Source organism: Eptatretus burgeri, chromosome 13 (assembly GCF_056783735.1).
Source record: "Eptatretus burgeri isolate ZD-2024b chromosome 13, Ebu_testis_v1, whole genome shotgun sequence".
Lineage (NCBI taxonomy): Eukaryota > Metazoa > Chordata > Myxini > Myxiniformes > Myxinidae > Eptatretus > Eptatretus burgeri.
Window position 1 is genome coordinate 76,817,297 of NC_140973.1, and position 24,923 is coordinate 76,842,219.

At 43.0% G+C, this 24,923-nt stretch overlaps 1 protein-coding gene across 22 annotated transcripts in view; it reads left to right on the forward strand.

Annotated features, from left to right (window-relative positions):
- The window catches only part of LOC147014835 (sodium- and chloride-dependent creatine transporter 1-like), a 115,896-nt gene that overhangs the window by 18,266 nt on the left and 72,707 nt on the right, over positions 1-24,923 (forward strand). For all 22 annotated transcript variants that reach the window (XM_085853175.1, XM_085853181.1, XM_085853184.1 and 19 more), the window contains 7 exons: positions 1-136; positions 352-483; positions 9,441-9,708; positions 10,587-10,719; positions 12,269-12,403; positions 12,798-12,901; positions 17,936-18,060. The exon at positions 1-136 is cut by the window's left edge and continues 148 nt beyond it. In XM_085853175.1, coding sequence (XP_085709301.1) covers positions 1-136; positions 352-483; positions 9,441-9,708; positions 10,587-10,719; positions 12,269-12,403; positions 12,798-12,901; positions 17,936-18,060 — 1,033 coding nt within the window. The remainder of the gene's footprint in view (positions 137-351; positions 484-9,440; positions 9,709-10,586; positions 10,720-12,268; positions 12,404-12,797; positions 12,902-17,935; positions 18,061-24,923) is intronic.

A 24,923-nucleotide genomic window follows, 5' to 3' on the forward strand; every position in this document is an offset into this window, starting at 1 on the left:
GATAGTGAAGAAAATGATCTGCCAAAGCGTCAGCAATGGAGCGGGCAGTTGGATTTTATGCTGTCCTGCATTGGTTATGCTGTGGGCCTTGGAAACGTGTGGCGCTTTCCTTACCTGTGCTATGTTAATGGTGGAGGTATGTGTCTTGGTTAGTGGGTATGTCTGTCTTGATATTGCAGTCATTGTGTTTACCCCCTTCACCCTCCTTTATTTTATTGTTTCATAAGACCTTGTTTGGTTAAATAAACCAGTAAGCTCGGATACCAAAAAAAAGAAAAAACATTTGTTATATATTATCGGGCGGTTTTAAACTTTAGGATGAAAGTCATTGTTCTTCTTCCTCATTTTCAGGTGTTTTCCTGATCCCGTATGTGCTTATGGTGGTCATATCTGGGATGCCTTGCTTTGTCATGGAGGTTGCTCTCGGCCAGTTCATGAGAAAGGGTGGGATCGCCATGTGGGGTATAGCTCCTCTTTTTCGAGGTAAGGCTGTGGTTCCCAAAAGCTTTGGGCTTTTCTCGTGCTTCACTTTGAATTGTATGCTGGCCCTTTTTGGCCATGTTTATTGCTGTTCAATACCAAAGATCCGGTATGCTGGAATGGAAGTTGTAATGTCTGTCTGTCCGTCTGTAAAATATTGAGATGACCAAATTTCTTGAGATTGTGAATTGACAATTGATAAAAATTCATCATTTTTAAAGTTGACCTTGTATTTATGCATCACAAAAGATTATTAATTTGGTAACATTTATTAAAACTAGCAGAGTACCTGCCCTGCCGGCAATCTTGTTCCAAGCATGCAACACCTCCTTCTGGCACATAATTTTATTTGAGTGGTATATAGGCAACTAACATGTCTGTATAGGAAAAAATAACACAAACCCCCGGGTTGCATGCATAAAGCTAAACGTACCGACTGCTTCAAATTCTAAACGCTTCACTGCACTGGAAAACGTGACAGGAATACTGCACTGTAAACGGTTGGGACTTGTAATACCCTCCTGGAGGCGGCGCTGCACGATGCACATTTACATGGAAAATTTGCATCCCCCCTTTTCCCCTCAAGACCACCGGCAAAGATAAAAACCCTTCACCCTACTTGGGGTCATGCTGATGCTATGTAGCAAGTCTGGATGTAATTGACCTACAACTGTTGGAGTTATTTTTGTTAAAGTTGGCCAGGTACAAAAGCTTGCAAGTGTGTTACCGTGATTAGATGGCGGCCAGGCAGGTGTGTGCGCATGCGTACGGCGGTGTTGTGTATCTGCCTTCCTTCGTCGGCAGATTCATCTGTATTGGTTCACGTTGGAATGGCATTTATATTTGTTTACATCATGAGTGTTAGTGTTTTATTTTGTTATTGTTATATTAATTTGATTGGAATGAAAGTATGGAGATCAAGTTGAAAAAAGACTGAGGAAATTGGAAGGGAAAAGATGGACCCCTTGATTGGAATGGAAAGTTGTGATGTTCATTCCTCCCTTGTGGGTGATTTATAATCGCTGTCGAAGGACTGCTGGAGTTATCACCGAGATGCGACTTACTATTTATCCTTCAGTAGAATTCTTCTTCAATTGTCTCTCAAAAGTCGATGCAAATTTATTTGCCGTTGAGATCTGCAGCGGCATAATTTTGCCTTTCATATTGTAATATGTAAATATTCTCGAGCTATAGTTGATCAGGGGGGTTTCCGGAACTGGGTGCAACTGGAAGAGAGATGAGCAGGTTGTTCGGTCACGGTTGGAATAAAGGATAGACTTGGATTTCGAACACCTCGGACGTCTTTTCTTTCGCGCTAAAGATTCACCTGCTTGACATTTTGGATGCGAACGACTGCCATTTGTTGGTGTCTATAAAACGCATTCCACTCCACAGAGATCTTATGTGCATAGTGTCTTGCTGAAAAGGGCAACCCTTGGTGTGTGGAGTTTCGCTGGCAATGATTCTTCCCTTAATATTGGCACCTTCGTGTGGTCATGTGAAAAGAGCCCTTATTAGCTTTCGTGTCACTTTGCACATCTCGCGTTGCCTTGCACGGGTTGTTGAAGCTCATCTGAAGAGTCTGGAGTTGATTTCTCCTTGGATCCTTCATCAACATTCCTGCCTTTGGCCTTGTTGTGCTCCAGAGGGCTATTCAGCTAAGTACCTCAGCAACTTACCATTCCCTTGTGGCATTTGAACTCCTTTCAGACGTATTCCCGTCACTTCTCTTGTATATTATTTCCAAGTTTGTGGTTTCGTGTCGCGCTATCTTCGACTTTGTTCTGCGCTCGAGTAACGTGATATAGGGGTTACATCATCTCAAAGACCATATGAGGTGCATGGTACAAAAAAAGTAAATAAAATGGTTCTGAAACTGTGAAATCGTATTCCACTTACTGCATTAAAGTAAAATTACTACTGATACTCTGCATCAGTTCCTTTCTCAAACACACCCACTATTTCTCACATGTCGCGCAGAGCGCGGGTTGTGCTAGTATGTTAATTGTTCACCACTCTGACTGCTGGCCAACACTGATGCAGTGCCCTCTGTTACTCATTTTGCTAACCTCGGAAAGATGACTGGCCGAGTCAACCCACCTGGTGTTGATTCAACAGAAGGAGAGGGGCTTGAACCCAAGACCCTTGGGAAGGAAGTTCACCGTTCAGCATGATATTGACACGAAGCACACAGCCCAAGCTACAATGGAGTTGTTAAGGAACAAAACATCGACCTAAATCCAATCGAAAAATCTGTGGCATGACGAAGTCCATCCACGCTCCCCACGCAACTTTATTGAGCTTGAACAGTTTTGTACAGAAGAAGAATTTTTGTCATAATCTGTCCACAACTTTTTGAAATATTGTTTTTGGTCCCATCTCTCAATGATGAAGAATCGCTTGGAAAATTCAAAATTTCTTCACCAAAATCTAATAAATTTGTCCTTGTCACACACTCAATCTGTCCAGCAAGTTTTGTTAGAATCAGTCCATAATGTTTTTAGACCATGTGGAGGTACTCGCGATCAACTTCAGAAAATGATTTTCGTTGTGCAGATCACCAATCTGGATGAAATTTGGCATACGTAAAGAATTTTAGACGCTGAGTCCAAATCCACTTGTTTCCACATCGAGGATGTGACACAATTGGTCATTTTTGGCAATTAAATATACACCGAACATTAAAGCATGATTTTAACACAGAAATGAAGAATCAAGGTTTGACTGATATGTACGTCAAAAAACTCTTGTGAGGTCTTAAAATGATACAATATGTTTATACAGAGCCCTATTCACTGTTATTAAAGATGTTTATAATTAAAGGTCATAAACCGAAGCAGTTACATACTTTTACCGGCCGAAAACGTCTGGACCGACCAGACAGGCCTTCGAGTTGACCAAGGCAACTTTTTGCTAAAAAGGCAGCCACACTGGCTATTAAAGGTAGTTACAGCGCCTATTAAAGACAGTTCCATTGGCTATTACGGATTAAATCAAAGACAAAGAGACTGACTGCGCGACTCAGCCTGATGAAAAGTAGAACCGCCACAAGAGGATTACTGTCTTAGAACTCCAGTATTTCTTGCTCTGAAGGGGTTGCTGAACGAGGCTCTTGACTGCTGCTATTACAAAACTCAAGTCCACTATCACATGCTAACCAACCTGAATACTACTGTGTAGTCGATCACCACAGCAAAATCGGTGTGACACCCGAATTCACAGTTCGTCGTCGGAATCATCGTCGGTTCCGCTTTCATCATCCATAAGTTCCATTTCTGCACGGGTCTGTTCATCGTTGGCGCAGTTTTGACACCCACAGCACTCTGTGCAGGACAGTCCTTTTGACCGGCAAGAACACTGGTTGGTCTCGCATTTCGTCTTCTTGCAATTGCATTTCGTCACCTCGAACAGTTCTTTCGGCGCTGGTGGTTTGCTCAGCCAGTGAACAGTCAGTGCTCCGTTGCATTTCACCCATCCGTGAAATGTAGGAGAAGGGGCTTCTATAAACCTTTCAGTCACGCGGTGGTGGATCGCAGAGTGACAGTTCACTCTTTTGCAATGCAGCATCAGAGCGTCGCTTGAAGGCGGCAACTTCTGTTCTCCCAGCTACTGGCTGCAGAATAGCTTGTAGCGAGCCTCATCCACACTCTTCATGGTCGGTTGATTGTACATGGCGCAGACGAATTGTTCCAGGTCATGAATAATATTCTGATCGAGCGTGAATTCTCGACCAATGCTCCTGAAACAGGTAACGAGATTGGGATTCTTCATCATCAAGTCAAATGGCCTTGTTTTGCCCGAACCGTGGAATGCACTGGTGGTATCACTTCCCATGAAATTGTGCAACGCATCGCAGACAGAACTTTCCAGGGCATTAATCAGCTTCCTAATGTCAACGACTATAATGTCCTTGGGACTTCCTGTGACCAGGTAGAAATTTTGCACCCAAATCGACTTTGAGTGAGCCACCGCCTACACAAACACATCGGTGTCGAAACTCTCAATGCGTACCGACTCTTCATTCTGTCCCGCGTGAGCGGCATGCAGCAGGAGCTTAGTGTCAGCTTCCTCATGGTCACATTAAAGTTCAGGTACTGACGACACAGTCATGACACCATTCAACGCCTCGATTTTTCTCACATTTGCCGGCATGACTGACATACAACAGCATGTCGCCCAGTTTTGATGGAGAGATGTTTCTCGTCCACGATTCGACGATGAGCTCTATCAACGCCTCCTTGTTGGCTCCGCTCAGGAGATAATTGGCCCACTGTTTTGGAAGGGCTTGATCGCGTCCGTAGATGGTTCGCACCTGAAGATCGCCCGCCCTGCCCGCTTGTCTGGCATGCTCCAGGCACTTGATGCTGATACTTGGGTAAGTATCAAACACCACGTCCAGTCTCGAAGATTGGTTATGTCGTGCTTTGGCCACTACGATGTTCAGCACCATCTCTTCCAGTTTGCCAAAAGTGTTAGGCAGTAAACCACCCTTTATCGCCTGAATAACGGCCATTCCATCCACAATCGTTGCACCTTGGATAGGCCGAGCGTCCACATGGCAATCGGGCCACAGTTTCAGTATATGGTTGCGGAGTTTGGCTTTGTCCGTCTTAGCAATCGAACCATCACCGGATGCCAGTGGGAAAGATATGTTCGCCAGTGTTACCATTTCCTTGTGGTACGCGAGCAGATCGTGGAGTGTTGCATTGCTTTTCTCGCCAATCAACAGCAGTCGTGTGAAAAGACGACGTTCATTCGCAATTTCAACCTTTAGCATCTGCTGGTGGGGAGTCGCCGACTTGCGTCGCGCCTTCGAGAAAGTTACCAATTTGGCCTTCGAAATCGGACTGAAGAATGAGACCTCACCCGAGAGAAGCCGATCACGCATGAATTGCACGACAGCATTCTCTCCCTTGACATACGCGTTCATCAAGTCCGCTGAAGTGGCTGGCGGTGCAATGACACCTGAACTAATATTGACGAGTTCAAGGTGAGCGCCGGAGAAAGGGTTCATCATTTGAAGTACTGTGTGCATCACTTGTACCACCGCTGCTTCGTTCTTCTTCGAGCTCGACACATCCAAATCCTTTCTCGTTTGGGGCTCGTCATGGATACCCGCCATGGACTCATTTCCTTGTGATTTCCGCACATGCTGGGTGGGACAGGATCTACTTCTTCACTGCTGTGCTTTTCTGAGTGTAACCATTGATGCCTCCACTGGTCTTGCTGTCCCTATTTAAAGTCTCCTCTAATATCTGATCGTACGCAACACTAATTCCATAACTAGTATGGCGTTGGGCAGTCCATTTGCCATCCATGAACGCTTGATAGGTGTCTGGGTGGGAGTGCTCTAGCCCGGCCATTTCCAGTCAGTAAACGGGTATGTACCTTGCATAGTTTAGGTGATTGTATGCAAAGTACCAGGGCATTGACGCTCTCGTCATCGCAAGGTGTTTCGGCCAGTTCGAAGTACGACTTGCCCGTATAAGCTCTAGTGCTCGCTCCACCATTTCCAAGTAGGAGCACCAGAATGCGAATGTTTTGCTCGCTGTACATTGCTGCTGTCTGAAGTCGCTGTAGTGTGTGAACATTTCCGAGACCTCTTCCGATGACAGTAACTGTTCGAACAACGGAGACGGAAACGTTTCCTGGAGACGCTCGATACACCTCTGGAATCGCACACGAGTCTCCTCTGCGAGGGAGTCCATGAAGGCCTGGAAGCAGTCTTCCTAGCGCTTCGTACACGAGCTTGTGACGGTGCAGACTCCTGTTATAGTGGTGGCCGTTTATTACTGAATTTGCAGAACGCTGAGCAACAATACCAGACTCTTTTATGAGGTCAAGCAGACTTGCGTCTCCAGATCTTTTGCCGATCACACCAAGGAAGCTCATGAGTTGGTGGAATTCGCCGACACGAATTACCAACCTTTCTGTCAACTCCGGGTGCAACCAACGAATCTCCTGCGCCTTACTGTAAATCGCAAGGTCGAAGACTAGAACTACTTCTTCACATTCCAGTTTATCAGCCATATCAATGCTTTGGTGTAGGACCGTGTAAACGGTGTTCAGTTCCATGGGTGATGCCTCGATCACGGGAAGGTAGATGATGGCTGACTTGGTCAACTCTTCATCCCGAGGAAGGAGGGTGTTGTACCCAGTCCATGTCAGCAACCGCCCATTCGTTTTCTGGACCGTTTTCATTGTGTAATAGAGCACATCCAGCGATAGCCCGTCCTCTTGTGACGGACTGGTGTCAATGTCACAACTGTAAAAGGCTGTAGTCCCTTGCCTTTTCCCGCAACCATACTTGAGAATGGGTGGCGTGTTACCAACTAATGACTGCTGACGACGGCTAATTGGAGTCACTGGACGAGCGTGCTGAATCGGTTCAGAGGGTGCGTCTTGTATCATCAATCCATTGGTGTGGTGAATGGTCCCATGACCGGTGAGGGTCTCCTCACTAAAATCGATGTTATCGTACACAAATATTGTTGGTGCATTTTTGAGGCAGTTTGAGGGCAGTTTTCCCTGATCAATTTGCAACAGCGCCAAAGCGGTTTCCAACGCCTGTGTAGTACTGACTGAGACACAATGCCCAAGGTTGTTGAGCAGTCCTAACAGTCGAGTAGAACCAGTCAAATGTTTCAGTCATGCCCAATGCATAGGACTTCGGAGTAAACGTCTGACCCCTTGACGCTATAGAAACAACGTCTTGAACAGAGAGCAATTTCAGATGAATATGCCGTGGGAGTTCCACAAATTTCTCCAGGGTTGGCTCGTCTGACAGGCCCGCTATCCATGCAACAAGGTTGTACAATGCAACAGGGACGGCTTTCAGCATTTGAAATGTCGAAGTCAGGAGCAAGTGGTGGCCATGTAATGTCCACACTTTGGTGTTTGGTCAGGTCATCCCTCACCACGAGTGCTCCCGAGTATAGAACATGTAAATTGAGGCCTGAGTCACCCTGCTGTGGACCCTGGCTGGCTTCATCCTCTGTCGTTGACTGTTTCTGTTGTAGAGCTACTGTCTACAACAGCAGCCTGAGCAATGGAACCAATATCAATGTCCTTCATGTACACCACTTCGCTCTCAGACATTTTTGGTGGACGATAGAAAATCATGTCTGGGTACCGTTCCTGCAGTCTTTTCAGTCTTGTTGCCTGGTAGTTGGCCTTATCCTGACCTTCGCATACTCTGAATAGGTCATTGAACATCTCACACAACTTCTTCATATGAAAAGATTGCTTTCCATCAATGAGTCTGAGCTGGATTACTTTATCACAGAAAATGTCAAATGTTGAGTCATAGTTCACTTTCTGAGTTTGGAGTTTACTTTCACTCTCTGTGTTGTGTCATTCACATACTCGAAATAACATTTACATTGATAACAAACTTCCAGCGCCACACAGTCTTTATCCTTTATCGTTGTCATTATTCTCACATCACGTTCATCTCTCCTCTGCTCAGCAGTTTCCCTCAGCTTTCCTCCATCCTGTGTTTCTGCCAGGGACAACTGATCACGTTGAGATTTTCCTTTGACACGGATGAATTTGTCTTTTTTCTGGCATATGATACAAATTCTTGGCAGTACACCAGCTGATTTGCCAGCCACCCTTTCTACAGAGGCTCTGAGGGATTTTCTACGTATTTTGTGGTATGAGTGCCCCTCTTTTTCTAGTCCGCCCACCACTTCACTGGATCTAGCAGAAACTGCAGTTGTGCTGGCTTCTGATTTCCCTTTTTTTTTTTTTTTTTTTTGTATACCTTGGTCGAGGCTCGTATGAGAGCTAACACACAACTCACAGCAAGGAGGCATGAGACAAGAGGGGCGGGAGTGGAAGGGACAAAATAGTGGGGAACAGACACATTAGGTGAACTGTGGAAGGGAGAGGGATGGGGATGGGACGGGGAACATGGCGAAGAGAAGATGGACATTTCAGGGACTTTCAGGAAGGAAAATGCCGGGAAGGTTATAGGCGATGTGGCAAGGCCCCTCGGCCGGGGGGGGGGGGAGGGGTTGTGTTTCCCTCTCAGGTCAGGTCATGAATTGTGTTTCCTTTTCCTGGCTTCAGCACTTTTTATATGATCCTTGTTACAAAACGACACACAGCAGAACCGGTGACAGCCGGCATCCGCAGGAGGATCAGTCATTGGCAGCAGTTTCATAATTATTTGATCAGCCAGCAAACGGCATTTGTTGATAGTTTCACTCTCTGTTGCGTCGCACCAAGCCTTCGCACAGTCGCATACCTTACGCCAGCTCTTATCCGTGAATTGCGTCACTTTCTCATCATCCTCCCTGCCCAAGTGTATGAAACAATGCATATTTGGTTGTTGAAAGACCAAGAATCACTCAATCACACGACAACCATGGGTGCCGCCATCTTGATTTTGTCGTTTCCTCCACGATTACAAGCACGCCTCGCCCACTTCACGGCGGTAATTTCAAATGGTAATAACTGTCGGTGTCAACTTGTGCATATGGAAACAAGTAGGAATTTCAATGGTGTGTTCTCATGAATGTACAGGGTGAATTTTGTTTAGATTGGTGATCTGCACAACGAAACTGAACGAACCCACCCACCTCCACATGGTCTATTTGAGATATTCTACTCGCATACAAACAGTGGTGAAAACAACCCCCGTCCACCTTTGGTGGTGGAGGTAATAGCAAGCGTGTTGTGAATGAAATCCACAGCATTTTTGGGTCTGTGGCTCAGTATTGAGAGATGCTCTGGATAATCCATTAACAGTCTTGCCAAAGCCTACCGACACCTTATTTTGAGGCATTCCACATCTGAGCATGGAAATCCGTGAGAGTTTGAGTTTTGGCAATTGAACAACCATCATGTCCCGACAATTTAAAATTTGCTGCTTGTGGAGGTGTTTGTGCTTCTTAAATGTGGTAATGTTTATTGTCTCAAAGTATGCAAACATTAATTTTTATATTTGTTTTCAGGTGTTGGCTTTTCCAGCGTCGTGGTGGTTTTCTTCAGCAACATCTACTATGTGGTTATTCTAGCCTGGTCCATTTACTTTTTGGTCCACTGTTTCAACATGGGAGAGCTCCCTTGGGCATCATGTGGACACAAGTGGAATACTCCGGCCTGCCAGGAACATATCCAATGTGTGAATGTGTCCTCTGCTGTTGGTGCCCTCTCAAATGCGACCAACGGCACCTGTGGGCATCTGAACGGATCGGTTTCACCTGTTGTTGAGTTCTGGGAGTAAGTTGTTCTGTTTGTACAATTATTAATTACCCCATGCATGCGATGCGAAAAGTGGGGTGAAGCAATTTGTTTACTTCTATCCGTCTGTCAATGTGTCGACAATTGTCAGTTTATGATCAAGGAACAACTTTATTTCAATTGATTGTTATATTTTGAACATGAATTGGTTAAAATTAAAAAAAAATACTGTAGTAGTTTTACAGTACTTTCGCTTTAATTCATTCCGATCAAACATGCACAGAGAGGAGTGAGATTATTTATTTATTTATTTATTTTAACTCTGCCTGTCTGGCAGTCAAACAAAATTGAAAATCATTCCAAACAGGAAACTTGCTGTTTTTGAAGATGAGGCCCCATGAGGAGTGATGTAAGCGACATTTTTTAATGATATGATGATGATGATAGGCTCGGATGATAGGGTAAGGGTTAAAATAGTGCGATATGGCATTAACTCCAAAATGGCCGATGTGTCCCTTACATCACTCCCCCTCGCCGCGCCTCATGTCATAAAGGGCACAAACAGGCACGAATAACTCGTGTAATGTGCTAAATAAGGTGGTGTCCAAACTTCCATAATTTTTCTAATACGACCTTTAAAATCATTTTTTTTTCCAATTGAATTATGTATGTTAACTTCTGTGCTTGTAATAATATAATGGCAGCCTCTGGTGAGTTCCACATAATTCTGCCCATCTCTCTTGCATGGTGCATCTACCCTAACACAGAGTAGCATTTTGATTTTCATTTATTTTGGCTGGGTGGTAGCAATGTAATATTGTTAGGAGAGATGGGGTGGGGGGATGGAAATCAAACAGATTTCTACCTGTTTATAACATGATGTTAAAGCTGCGCTTAAATTTTTTTTTTTTTTTCAGGCGGAATGTTCTCCGAGTCTCATCGGGCCTTGAAGATACAGGTTCCCTCAGCTGGGGCCTTGTCCTCTGCATGATTGCAGCATGGATACTTATCTACCTTTGTCTGTGGAAAGGAATTCGGTCCACAGAGAAGGTGAGCCAAATGTAAAAAGGGCTCAATTTAACCTATCTTGTTTGAAATTCCAAACTTTGCTGATTGCTGTTCTCTGAACAGAATTTCTGTGGCATTGGAGTTTAAATGTTCTAAAAGGAAGCAGAAATTTGTTTTATTTGATTTGATTTTATTTTATACGAGGTGAATGCACCCGGTGCTGCCCAGGTTCTTTTTGAATGAATTTAATCTTCAATACATGTGTTTGACGCGAGCACAGTATCAGTTCCCTATTGGGCCATGGCAGTCATAGGCTAAGGGGGTTGGTGAGAGGGAAACACAACCCCTCCCCCCCCCCCCAGCCGAGGGGCCTTGCCACATCGCCTATAACCTTCCCGGGGCCCATCCCGGCATTTTTTGTTTCAGTGGTCAGCTCCTATCTTTCACCTTTCAGGAGATTAGCGCGTGCAGACAAACAAACAGACAAACAAAAACTTAAAATCATATGTTAGATATATTGTATATGGCATTGGCCCCATGTCATTCGACTGAACTTGAAAAATTAACGTTACGAAATCACGTGATGACGTCATAATTCGGAAACCAGAATTTGGAGGTACAATTCTTTTACATCGGGACACTCCTGGGTACATGTTCTGTCAGCATGTGAAGTTTGGTGAGGACCAGTCCAGTACTTTTCACGTGCATAGGTCACAGACAAACACAAACACACTAACAGACACACTTTCAACTATATATATATATATATATATATATATATATATATATATATATATATATATATATATATATATATATATATATATATATATATATATATATATATATATATATATATACATAATATGGCGTTGGCCCCATGTTAATCGGCTGAACTTGAAAAATTAACGTTACAAAATCAGGTGATGACGTCATAATTTGGAAACCGGAAGTCGGAAGTACAATTCTTTTACATCACGACACTCCCGGGTACATGTTCTGTCAGCATGTGAAGTTTGAGGATCAGTGCAGTACTTTTCGTGTGCATAGGTCACAGAGAAACACACAGACACACTTTCAACTTTATATATATATATATATATATATATATATATAAATATATATATATATATTTTTCTATATATATATATATATATATATATATATATATATATATATATATATATATATATATATATATATATATATATATATATATATATATATATATATATATAGATTATTTTTATTTTATTTTTTTTTACTGGTCGCAGTAACCCCACCATCTGCAATGAAACTGTGACACCATGAACCAAAACAGCTATTTCACCCAATTGCATCGAATAGTGTGGAACAGTCCACTCCAGGTCATTGTCCTGTTTGATCAAACATTTTAACTGATTTGTCTATCTCTATCTCTACCTTCCCCTGGCCACTCTTCTTTTGCTCCCGAATGTACTCGGCCTCTGGCATTGTCAGGATATGTGAAAATCTGTTGTAGATGCAAGGGAAAAAAAGAGGCCTAAGGCAATATTCAACCAAAGTTTTTATTTATTATTTTATTTCTTATAACTTTTGTTTTCCTGAACAGGTGGTTTACTTCACAGCAACATTCCCATACATTATGCTTTTTGCTTTGTTTGTCCGGAGCATGATGCTGGATGGTGCCTACAATGGCATCATGTATTACCTCAAGCCAGACTGGGCCAAGCTTACCCATCCCAAGGTATTGCGCTTGGAATGCAATTGAAATTGTTTACCTCGACATTTAAATTGTTCTGTTATCTTGCATGCAATTTAAGGCTGGAGAAAACCTGCAGACCAATAATATATGGTTGAATTCCTTAAAATGCCATTAATGACAGGAAGGAGATTTGTTATTTTATTTTGATTTGCCGTTATTTTGATTATTTTATTGAATTTGATTATTCACAGACGCACAATAAAAAGTGTGTGTGTGCGTGTATGCATGTGTGCGTTTTTACCGAAGTATATGCCAGTACATGTAGATGTGGAGAAAACTGTATGCCTGATCCTGTATTTTTAATTTTGATTGGATCACATCCTTGTTTATTTGAGTTGAGTTGAAGATGTGATCATTATTATTGTTTCCTTTGTAGGTGTGGGTGGATGCATGTACCCAGGTCTTTCTTTCATATGGACTTGGATATGCTTCCATTGCCACACTTGGCAGTTTCAATTCGTTCCACACAAACTGTTACAGGTGAGAGATAAAAGTGTATGAATCACATTTGCCCAATTTTATTGTGAGTGCATAACTGTATAATGCTACGGGGCTATGGATGGAGTGGCAAGAGTGAGGGGATGTTGCAAAATTATTGATTTGGTGAAAGCCAAGTCCTATTTTGTGACGGATGCAACAATGATGTTGGAATTTCTAGTGAGGGTGGTGATGTGGGTCAACTTGAAGCCATTTGACATTTCGTTTTGGGACAATAATTTTTTTTTTTCTTTCTCTTCACTTCAATAATTCTTCATCGCTTTGCCAATTCATGCTGTCTTGTCTGTATTATTTTATTACCTTCGCATTCTGCGAAAGGTTATGTTTTGGTCGGCGTGTATTTATTTATTTATTTGTAATCTTGTGATTTGTATAACTCAAAAAGTATTAAACTAAATTGCATGAAATTTGGTGGGATGATTGGTTATTAGCCAGGAAGCATTTGATTAGATTTTGGGATCGTTCGGGTCAAAGGTCAAGGTCACGAAAAGGTCAAAATCGTCTTTTTGCGATAACACGGTCAATTTTTATTCAATTTGCATGCAACTAACGCCAAAATGTTCAGAATTCAACGCCTCATCTTGTGATATGCAATATGACACAATGACGCCCATACTCTTGTTAGGGGTCAAAGGTCAGGGGGTCACGACCTTGAAAAATATGCGGTTTTTGTCATAACGCGGTCAATTCTTGTGCGCTTTACATGAACCCAGCAACAAAATGTTCAGAATTTAATGCCCAATCTTGTGACACAATGACGTCATAACACATGTCACCGGTTGGGGTAAAATGTCAGGGGGGGGGGGGTCACGCCCTTGAAAAATATGCAGTTTTCGGCATAACTCAGTCAATTCTTATTCGATTTGCATGAAACCAGCATCAAACGAGATTACCTTCTCTTGTTGAAACGTTGTATTCACCGAGCTTGCGAGTGAAGACTCGCCAAAACGACGTGAGTTGATTGTTGTTTAGTCCGTACCCCCTGAAAGTCGGGGTGGGGGGGTCATGATGTTATAGATATGTGGTTTGTGTCATAAGACCATTCATATGAAACCAGTTCCCCACACTCATACCAAGAACAAAAAAAGTAGTGGCGGCGAAGGTATGCGCTCTATGAGTGCCCGTTCTAGTTGATTTTGTTATGGTTGTGTCTTCCCCGACGGTTGCTCCACCTGCGGGGTAAGGGTATGTCCGTAGCTTTTGTCCGTAGCCTGATGGAGTACTGCTCTCCCCTCTGGGCTGGTGCTCCTGCCTCCCACCTTTCTCGGCTTCACGCTGTCGAAACCAGGGCATTTAAGATCATCGGCATCTCCCGCAATGAAGCTGAGTCTTTGGGCCTCTCACTCAATCACCGCAGGTTGGTCGGTGGTCTTTCTGTCTTCTACCGACTCCTCTCCAGCCTTGCCCCCCCTGCTCTCTCTGCGATTTGTCCCCACCACATTTCCACAGGGCGCTCAAGGTCCGCCAACAACCCCCTTCTGGTAAAACTACCAAAATCACGAATCACTGCTCATCTTCACTCTTTCATTCCTCTTTTTTCCCGCCTTTGGAATAAACTTCCTCACTCTATTCTTTCCCATTCTTCCCTCCAGGCTTTCAAAACAGCTGTTCACCACCACCTCTTATCTTCCCCCATCCAAATCCTCGATCTTTTCTACCCCCGATAATCCACCCAAGCCCACTTCCTTCATTTCTCCTGCTTTCCTTCCTGAAAGTCCCTGAAATGTCCATCTTCTCTTCTCCATGTTCCCCATCCCATCCCCATCCCTCTCCCTTCCACAGTTCACCTAATGTGTCTTCCCCACTGTTTTGTCCCTTCCACTCCCACCCCTCTTGTCTCATGCCTCCTTGCTGTGAGTTGTGTGTTAGCTCTCATACGAGCCTCGACCAAGGTATACACAAAAAAAAAGGGTCAAAAAGGTCCCTGTTTCCACCGGTTTAGTTTGGTGGGGATCGAGGTTGAAAAAATCCCACAACCTCGGAAAATCTACCTGCCGAGTGGCTGGGCAAGCCTGCAAAGCGGTTTGCTTTGCAAGCGCTTCAGCACAAACTCAATCCGCCTGCCAAATGTGCTAATTTGCAAACTGTTTAGCATTATGGAGCTCATTTCCAATGACCACACACAAGTTCTCATTAATAATAAATGGCTTATTACAAGGAAAATTGTAATTGTGTTTCTCCTCAAATTGTAGCCTGCACTAAACAAGATCCGATCCATCCGTACAAGAACATAACACCACCTCCACAAATGGAATTTGAAAGATAGCCCAGCGCAAACGATGCTGTGACTTGGTTGTCGGACTTGGACTTGGATCTGTGAGCTGTAATTTGTCAAAACCAATAATAGATTAGACAAGGGAAATGGTGGGAGGGGGGGGGAGGGAAAGTGAGGGTTGGTGGGGGGGGTGGGGAGGGAAGGGGAGGGGTGGTGTAAGGAGAAGACCATTGCCACGAATGATAAATATAATAAATCCATTGTGCCCTCGGAACCTCGACTGCTTCACCCTCTCGAGCCCATGAAATGTTCTGGGTGAATGAAAAAATAACCCCTGGGGCTCTGGAGGGTTAAGCAAGTAACTTATTATATGTTCTCGGTTGGGGGGGGGTGAGGGAGGAGAGAGACAGACAGACACCCGCTCCATGCGTGAAGATCTCGCACATGATATGAGAGTTTGTTTTTGCCTGTCTACACCACAAAGTGCAGGACCGGGCATGTATCATGGCACATCAGGCAGGGACCACAAAAGGGAGAGCAGGTAACGGACCAACCCAGAAGCCAGAGCAAAGTAGGAACCAACAAGTAGAGGTACATTCAAAGTACACCACCCCCATGCCAAATAAATAAATAACAAATTCTCCAGCATGCGGCACCCATGGAGACAGAATTGGGAGGGAGCAGTGTACAATAATTGATTGATTAATTACATAATTAGAATAAATAATCATTAAATAAATTTCTTGCCTAAACCCACCACTGTTTCATCCCAATCTGTAATTTTTCAAAATTGAGCAATTGATTGAAAAATTCAATAATTGATTAATCAATAAATTAAAAATACCCTTGTAGCCAAATCACTTGTTCACTGTCTTGTCCAAATATCAACTTCCTCGCTCAAAATGTGCCTGAGAAATATAATATACAAGTAATTAATAAATCTATAATAATCAAGTAATTCATTAATTTAAAAAGGAAATGTTTTGCCAAAGCATATCTTCACGTTTGTCTCCAAATTTCAGCTTCCGAGCTGAAAGGATGGCTGAGGTATTGCCCGGACAAACAAACAAACGGAGTAAAAACTGAGTACGCTCATCGATGACGTCATGCATTGCTTGGATATGGAATTGGGAAGGAGTGGTTCACAACAAGAAGAACAAACCCATTGTGCGGGCTCATTAAAGAGTCCTGCAGGACGTGTCAGACCACCTGCAGCTTGTGCCCATTGCCAGATTCAGCCAATAGGCAATGATCGATGGCCCATGCTGATTGGCGGAGCAAGCCGGGGAATTGCCACACCACTTGTGATCTGTTCTTCAGCATGTTAGATATCCATGTATGGTTATTTCTGCCCTGTCTCATTTCCTCGCACTGACGCCACCATCGCCCTCGTGAGCCATGCCAATTGGCTGGGACCTCAAGAAGAGGATAGCTGACAATGGGGAAGGTTCAATAATGCAGGGAGGTTATTGTGAAAATGAGTCGTGCTGTGACAGAAAATTATTAATTGGATGCCCCCTTATCTAGGATACCACCCAAGTGGGAGCACACCACTACTTAATGATGACACAAATTAAATTTATTGCACAGGCTCTGTGTGTACACCATCAAATGCTGCCTTCACAGCCCAAAATGCAGTACCAACAATTTTTCAGTAGCTCCACATTGCAACTTTGCCATACTACACCTCACCCTGTGTACTGTTTTATACAGGTGTTAAGGCTCATGGAAGTGCTTACCATTGCATCATTTAATAGCTTGTCAATCTAAAATTGGAAGAACATTGCCAGTAACTGCTTTGTTTGGTTTTTTTTATGCCACCCCACCAAGGGTGCCGGAGGCATTATGTTTCCGGGTTGTTCGTCCGTCCGGATTTTCGTTTACGCGATAACTCAAGAGCAATTGTAGAATTTCATCAAACTTGGTAAAAAGGTAAAGTAAGGCAGGGCAAGTAAGTGATTAGATTTTGGGGCGGATGTGATAAAGGTCAAGGTCAAACTCTGAAATTTTACTGTTTACACCCGAACTCAAATATTGGACATAATTTCATCAAACTTGGTACAAAGGTAAAGTTAGACAGGGCAATTAACTGATTAGATTTTGGGCCAGATATGATAAAGGTCAAGGGTCAAATATGTCAATACTCAAGTGTTTGTGCGGGAGAGCGGAGTCATACCCGTCGACTGCGCGGTCGAATTACTCTATTTTTATTTTTTAGCACATCTTCAAAACGCACCAACAATGTCCTTCACGTTTAGATTTGGGGTAATGTAGTTGAAGCACTCCTTTTTATGGAAGCAGTCTTGCCTTTTGGATTAAAGAAGATTCTATCTGAAGCCTTGAAGTTATATTTTCACTTGTTGACAGAAGAACAATGCTTGCTGGAAGTAACTCCCCCTCTTTTTTTGTTTTCTGTTTGGCCGAAAAAGACTCCTGAAACCCATTAGTTTACCATACTTCCTTCAGATGATGGTTATTCTTTGTACTGTTTTGTCTGGATTGTGAAGTATAAATTTGACTTTTGTACTGTAATTGAACTTGAAATTGATCATTTCTTTAAATTGCTGTTCCACATTGCAACACCGAGATTCCACAGCAATCAAAAAATTCACAAATAAAGGGGGTGGATTGTAATGTGAATGTTGAGTAGAAATTGACAAATATATTCTATACGCTGTGTCCAGTAAGATAAAATGCCCACACATTTGATGCGAGCTTGGCAGATTTGCCATTGATGACATGTTTGTAATTGATTTTCTTCATGAGAACACGTGCTGGAATGAAATGTTTCTCTTTCACAGGAACTCCATAATCCTGGCCATCATCAATAGTGGAACAAGTGTGTTTGCTGGCTTCCTTGTTTTTGCTGTGCTGGGTTTCATGGCCCAAGAACAAGGGGTTGCAATCTCTGCTGTCGCTCAGTCAGGTGCGGCTGCTTAATCTCTTTTAACTAACATTACAGTACTCTGTATGATAAATTGACAGGCATGGGAAATTTCCACGTTTGATCGTCTGGTTTGTTGAATGTCTAAATAGACTGGTAATATGATGGGAATTGTGATGTGGCCTTTGTGTGCAACATTGTTACGTTTGATATGTGAAACACGAGTTTGGCTTGATGAAAGACTTTCATTAAAGCTTAATTATTGATTGCTGTTAAGCAGCTTTAGATATGCCTGGTATTTGATTAATGGCCAGAGTGGTGGACTTGGGATCCTTGGATCCTGAGTTCAAATCCCGCTTGGCTGTTGAATTGATACCCGGTGGGGTTGATTCAGCCTGTCGTCCTTCCGAGGTCGGCAAAATGAATACCCGCTTGCTGGTATCCTGTGTTGGAGTAGCGATCCACCCAGGATTATGTTCAATAGCCCAGGAGACTGCTGAGGTAGCACCAATGCTCTGCACAGAGTATGGTCCCAATGGATGGATGGAGCTTGAGATGCTCGTCTCCCCTGCAAAACCATCAGAAGATGCTTTTATAATTCAGATGTTTGACGTGGAATCAGTGTGGTTGATTACATGATCAGCATGCTTCAAGTTGCCTCCCTTACGTGGTTATGTAACTTTCCAAGCACTTGCGGCTTCCCCCTTTTGAAGTGCTTTTTCTAGTGGTCAGTCCTGCAGTTGTCGATATAATCACACAGCTTGATCATTCATCCACATTAACGTGTGTATATACACAAGAAATATTCTTTGCTTGCAACCAGGTGAGAGACGCGCGGAGACGGACGGAGACTCAGACTCAGACTCAGACTCAGACTCAGACTCAGACTCAGACTCAGACACACACACACACACACACACACACACACACACACACACACACACACACACACACACACACACACACACACACACACACACACACACACACACACACACACGCAGAGACAGACACACCCCCACACACACACACACACGCAGAGACACAGACACAGACACGCAGACACACACACACGCAGAGACACAGACACAGACACGCAGACACACACACACGCAGAGACACAGACACAGACACGCAGACACACACGCAGAGACACAGACACAGACACAGACACACACGCAGAGACACAGACACAGACACAGACACACACGCAGAGACACAGACACAGACACAGACACACGCAGAGACACAGACACAGACACAGACACACGCAGAGACACAGACACAGACACAGACACACGCAGAGACACAGACACAGACACAGACACACGCAGAGACACAGACACAGACACAGACACACGCAGAGACACAGACACACGCAGAGACACTTCAAGATGTGGTGATATTTTAAAAAAAAAAAAAAATTCAAAAATCTAGAAAACGTGCATCTGCAATCACTTCAAGACGGTCACAAGATGGAGTTTGGGGAAAAATTTATCTGTTCAGCCAATTAATTACTTGTATCTGTATTTTTGCTTCTTGCTTGGTCTATGAATGTTAAATGAAGCCTTTGGTTTAATGCAGTGAAAGAGGAGAAACCCCCCCCCCCTCCACCCTTAACATTCTACTTGAAAGGAGTATTTCTGCAGTTAGAAAACCTTGTGTAATCCTAATTCCAGTCCAATCAGCAGAGTATGCTTTGGTGGATGTGCACTTTCATCTTGCGCACCTTGTTTATTCATCTGTACTTTTGGAGTTTATTTGCATGTGTTCTCGCCTTTGTAATTAGCATGAAAAGTTGTCATTCTTATATTTCCTGATATTTTAAATTGAAACATTTTAAATCGAGCCAAACCACTGCTGTGTGTTAATCGGTTTTAAAACAATGGATTTGACAGTCTCATTGTATAAATGTCAAGCTTACTTTGTCAACGTGCCTTGTCAAACATTTTGATTCCAATGAGTCATTTTAACTTTGTGTCATTTTGAAGAGTTTTCTTGCTCTATGGTCCCGGTGTACAAATAAATGGCTTGTTATCCCGTGCATGTAAAGCGAAAAGCGGGGTGAAGCAATATTGGTTCATATCCGTCCGACTGTAAATGCCAGTTTATGATCGAGGAGCAACTTAATTTAAATTTAATGTTATATTTTGAACATGAATCAGAAAACAAACCTGCTGTTTAAGAGTATTTTGTCTATGAATTTGTCCTGTTTGCACATGTGATTATATTTCTACTCAATCTGCCTGTCTGGCAGTCAAACAAAATTTGAAAATCATTCCAAATAGGAAATTTACTGTTTTTAAGGACCTTGTAAAGGATACGAACAAGCACGAAGTTAAAACCAATCATTGTGGGGGTTACATTTCGTTCCTGGAAAATTCCACGATATTCAAAACTGCGATAGTTAAAACCTATTTCCTATGGGAATAAGGGGGTTAGGTTCGTGTGCTTTGAAAATAGAGGAATATGTGTGGCAGCCAAAAATACACATCACAATTGAAATAAACCTGTAAAATAAATATAAATCTGCTTTAAGCTGATGTCTCCTGCTGTGTTGAAGCAGATTGAACTTGCCTCCCCCCTCCCTCACCCAACCATTCCTCCTTGGACTTGGTCCAAAGTCCAATATGGCCGCTATGGCGGCCATTTTGAAAAAATATTTGAATTTTTGTTTTTGCATTTCTACATGTTTTAAGTGATTTCCAACCCCAAAAAACAATTTGTTTGAGAAAAAAAAAACCAGAAAATTTTGCAACTTTTTTTCAAAAAACTTATTTAAAAAATATTTGAATTTTTTTTTTTGCATTCCTACATGTTTTAAGTGATTTCCAACCCCCCCCCCAAAAAAAAATTGTTAGAGAAAAAAAAAACAAATTTTGCACCTTTTTTTTTTTTTCAAAGAATTTTGATTATATATTTTTAGCATTTCTACATGCGTGTCGATCTAGTTTAGTTTATTCAATCGTGGTTCCGTAGAGTCTGATCCGTTTTGACCTACAATGAATAGGATATCAGGTTCACTTACGTGACCAGGCAGTATTGGCGGCGGAGGTTTTGCACTCGACCGAGTGCTCCCCCTCTAGTTTTTAAATGTCATGAACAAACTTTTGTACATCATTTGTGGTGAAGATGATTGTAAAGTTTCATCGGAATTGTATGTGCAGTTTTGGAGAAGAATGCAAATACTTATTTTGGGGGGCAACCTCCCTTAAATCTCCTGAGAGCCAGATTTTTATAATGTTATGAACAAACTTTCGTAGGTCATGGGTGATGAAGGTTGTTGTGAAGGTTCATCGGAATTGTGTGTATCGTTTGAGAAGAAAGCAAATACCTGTTTGGGGGAGGTAACCCCCCCGCCCCCACCCTATAAACTCCTGCTGTAGACCCCTTCAGACCTCCTTTTCTTTTTTTTTATGCCATCACGGGTGATGAAGGTTGTGGTCAAATTTAATTGAAATCGTATGTATAGTTTCTGAGAAGAAGTTGCAAGTATTTAACAGATGGACGACATGCCATCCCATAAGCTCTCCGGAACTACTTTGCAGGTGTGCGAAAAGCCATCCCTGGGAATATTATTAAACAAACTACAGTTGGAAGCTGTCCAGGGTTCAGTAACGATCCTGAAGAGAGCCCTCGGCACCAAACTTTGAGAACAGAAAACTTCACAGCTTGGTCCATTAATCGTGACCCCTTACCGAAAGGTGGATGCTTTGAGCCCGCCCTGGGAGGACTTGATTCCACATTCTGAAACCTGCATATGCAGAAACCAATCACACGCACACGCACACGCACACGTACACATACCACGTCTGTGTGTGCTGTATATGTACCTTTACCTTGTAGTTACTGTTGTGGAAAATAACTCTATTTCCACAAGTTGGATCAGCATACCATAGGAGAATCTTTAATTTCGTATATATGGAGGAAAAACATTTAATGATTCACTGAAACATTCGAATGGACTTCATGAAACATAAGCCTGAAGCAATTCTTGTACACAACTTGACATTCCAAAGAATGGGAGGGGAGAACTACAGGGTTAGCTGATGAGCATTAGGCAAAATAACTCAAACTGCAATGTGTCCACTGGGTGAAAGAGAATGACATAATCATGGCAAAAGTTGCAGTGATATCAACCAGGTCACCTTGTTTCATAGTAAGACATTCCTTTTATCAATATTTAGGTCAAAAGACTCTTGGGTAAAGGGAAACATAACTGACAGCCAATTCGACTATAGCATAAAAATTGTATTTATAAAGCACCAGCAACAATTATAATTGCGAGTCCATGAATATAATTATTTTTCTTCCACATTACTTTCGACTGCACATCCCGATCAGGACACAAACTGTATTGTGCAGCTCGAGAAGTGGCTGAAGCACTCAAGCACTCCAATGGAATGCCTGGCTTGGCAAGGGATTACCAATTGCCGTCGATGCACCCGGAAGCGCCGATGCAATATCCGAATTGAACGAATCAACACTTTTTTTTTTTTTTAGGAGTCGGAGCTGCCGATATTTTCAAATCTGGAGCTTAATCGACGTATCGTAAAGAAATCGTTGCGGTCTGTTCCAAATCAAAGCATGGTTCAGCAGCCCAAAAAACACGGTGGCTTCAGACTCCAGCGAGGTTACCTCGGAAATGCCTAAGATCCCAGACAGCGAGGTGGCCGATCGCCTGATGGATATAATTAAATCCATCCATTGGGACCGTACTCTGTGCCGAGCGTTGGGGCTGCCAAGCATCTCCTTGGCTATTTAAAAAAAAAAAAAAAAATTTTGTATACCTTTTAGAGGCTCGTGTGAGAGTAAACATACAACGTACATCATGGGGGACATGAGACAAGAGGGGAGGGAGTGGGAAGGACAAAACAGACATTAGGAGATCTGTGGAAGGGAGTGGGATGGGACGGGGAACATGGGGAATTGAAGATGGACATTACAGGGACTTTCAGGAAGGAAAGCAGGGAATTTGAAGGAGGTGGGCTTGGGTGGATTATCGGGGGTAGAAAAGATCGAGGATTTGGATGGGGGATGATAAGAGGAGGTGGTGAACAGCTGTTTTGAAGGCCTGGAGGGAAGAATGGGAATGAATAGAGTGAGGGAGTTTATTCCAAAGGTGGGAAAAAAAGAGGAATGAAAGAGTGAAGGTGAGCAGTGATTCGTGATTTTGGTAGTATTGGGCACAATCCTGGACGAGTCGCCACTCCGACACAGGACACCAGCCTGCTGGCACTCATTTTGCCGACATCGGAAGGATGACAGGCCGAGTTAACCCTACCTGGTGTTGATTCAACAGCTGAGCAGGTTTTGAACTCGGGATGCTGGGGTCCCAAGCCCGCCACCCAAACCATTAAGCCAAAACCAGGCATATATAATTAAATGGCCTTTAATTGTCTTCAAAAGGGGGTGTTTCAATTAACCCAAAACACCCATTTTGCAGTCATGCACTTCCTTGGAGTTTTCTTGGTATGCATGCTCGCTCTCTGGGCTCTGAAGGCGTTTCCTGGATAACCTCTCTGGGATTTTAAACCACCATGTTTTTTTTTGGCTTGCTCAACCATGCCTTTACTTGGAACAGGCCGCAATGATTTATTAGCGAAAGTCCCCCCCCCCCCCCACAACTTTCCTCACTCGTATTGTCGAATGCCTGTTCATAGCTATGAATCTCCGTATACATTGCTTTTGTAGTACTCTCGTTTTCATATTAGGAGCTTGGAGTGATATCATGCACTTTACTATACGATTTTCCATGACTTACTCTCTCGGACTAAAGTATATCATTGAAATGTTATTTCAATTTTGAGGATCGGATATCGTCTGGACTAAAGTGCCGAAATATGATAATTTAAAGGAATAAATATGCTGATGTACCTATTTACTTTAAGCAAGCAAGGCTATGTTCCCTCCTTATCCATAGATGCGCAAGAAATTGTAAAATTTCCAAAGCATTAAACTTATCTTTTTCTCTCGTTTGGAGAATTATATTGAGTGAACAAAAAATATAGGAACGTGCTCAAATTAAGTTTCATTGAGCTGCATAATTTAATGCATTCACTGCAAGACCTCACACCCTGTCCCCCAGATTGGCTGCCTTTCCATAGTGCCTGCCAGATCTGTGTATATTTTCGGAGGTCCGTGAGGTGCTCTTCAAGTAATCAAAGCAAATCTGGTGAAAACGGATGTTTAAAAAAAAAGTTATGATTTTTGCGCAGACCCCGAACCAATGTACCACGTGACTCGTGCACAGATGAGCAGGCAAATGGCGGATTATCTGCAATGTTTATTTCACGGGCGATTGGACTTTGTGATGTCTCCAGGGCTGTTCTGCATGAAGGTGCTACTCATTTGTGGATAAAGTCATAATTTGAACAAATTCATTTTGTTAACTGCTGCGTGCGTGGTGAAAACCAGCTTTAACGTTAAAGGGATCCTTTATCAGATGCAGCGAAAGCTTGGCCAACCGTTCCTTAACCATTTAATTGGAGCGCTTGGATGAGTACTTAAGCCCCTTACCGAATGTCTTCCAGTCGATAGTGGTACCGCGCTACGTTGTCCTGAGTGAATCGTTCATTAACTGCGGACGCTTTTACCCGCCATATCACCCTGAGTGAGTGTTTCGTGGATCGTGTTACTTCACCCTGAGCGAGTTGCTCATGCTCGTGGTGCGTGCTCCACCGCCCTGAGCGAGTGGCTCGTGGTCCATTCTTCGCCACCCTGAGCGAGTGGCTCGTGCGTTATCCGTGCCCCGCCGACCTGAGCGAGTGGCTCGTGCAATAACCTGATGTCTGAGCTGCTTGCTGTATTTACAAGTTTTCTAAATTACTGAATCAATTTTTTCCACCTGTCACATGCAGCTGTTTATAAAGAATATCGTTTGTGAACATATCCCTGAAACGTCT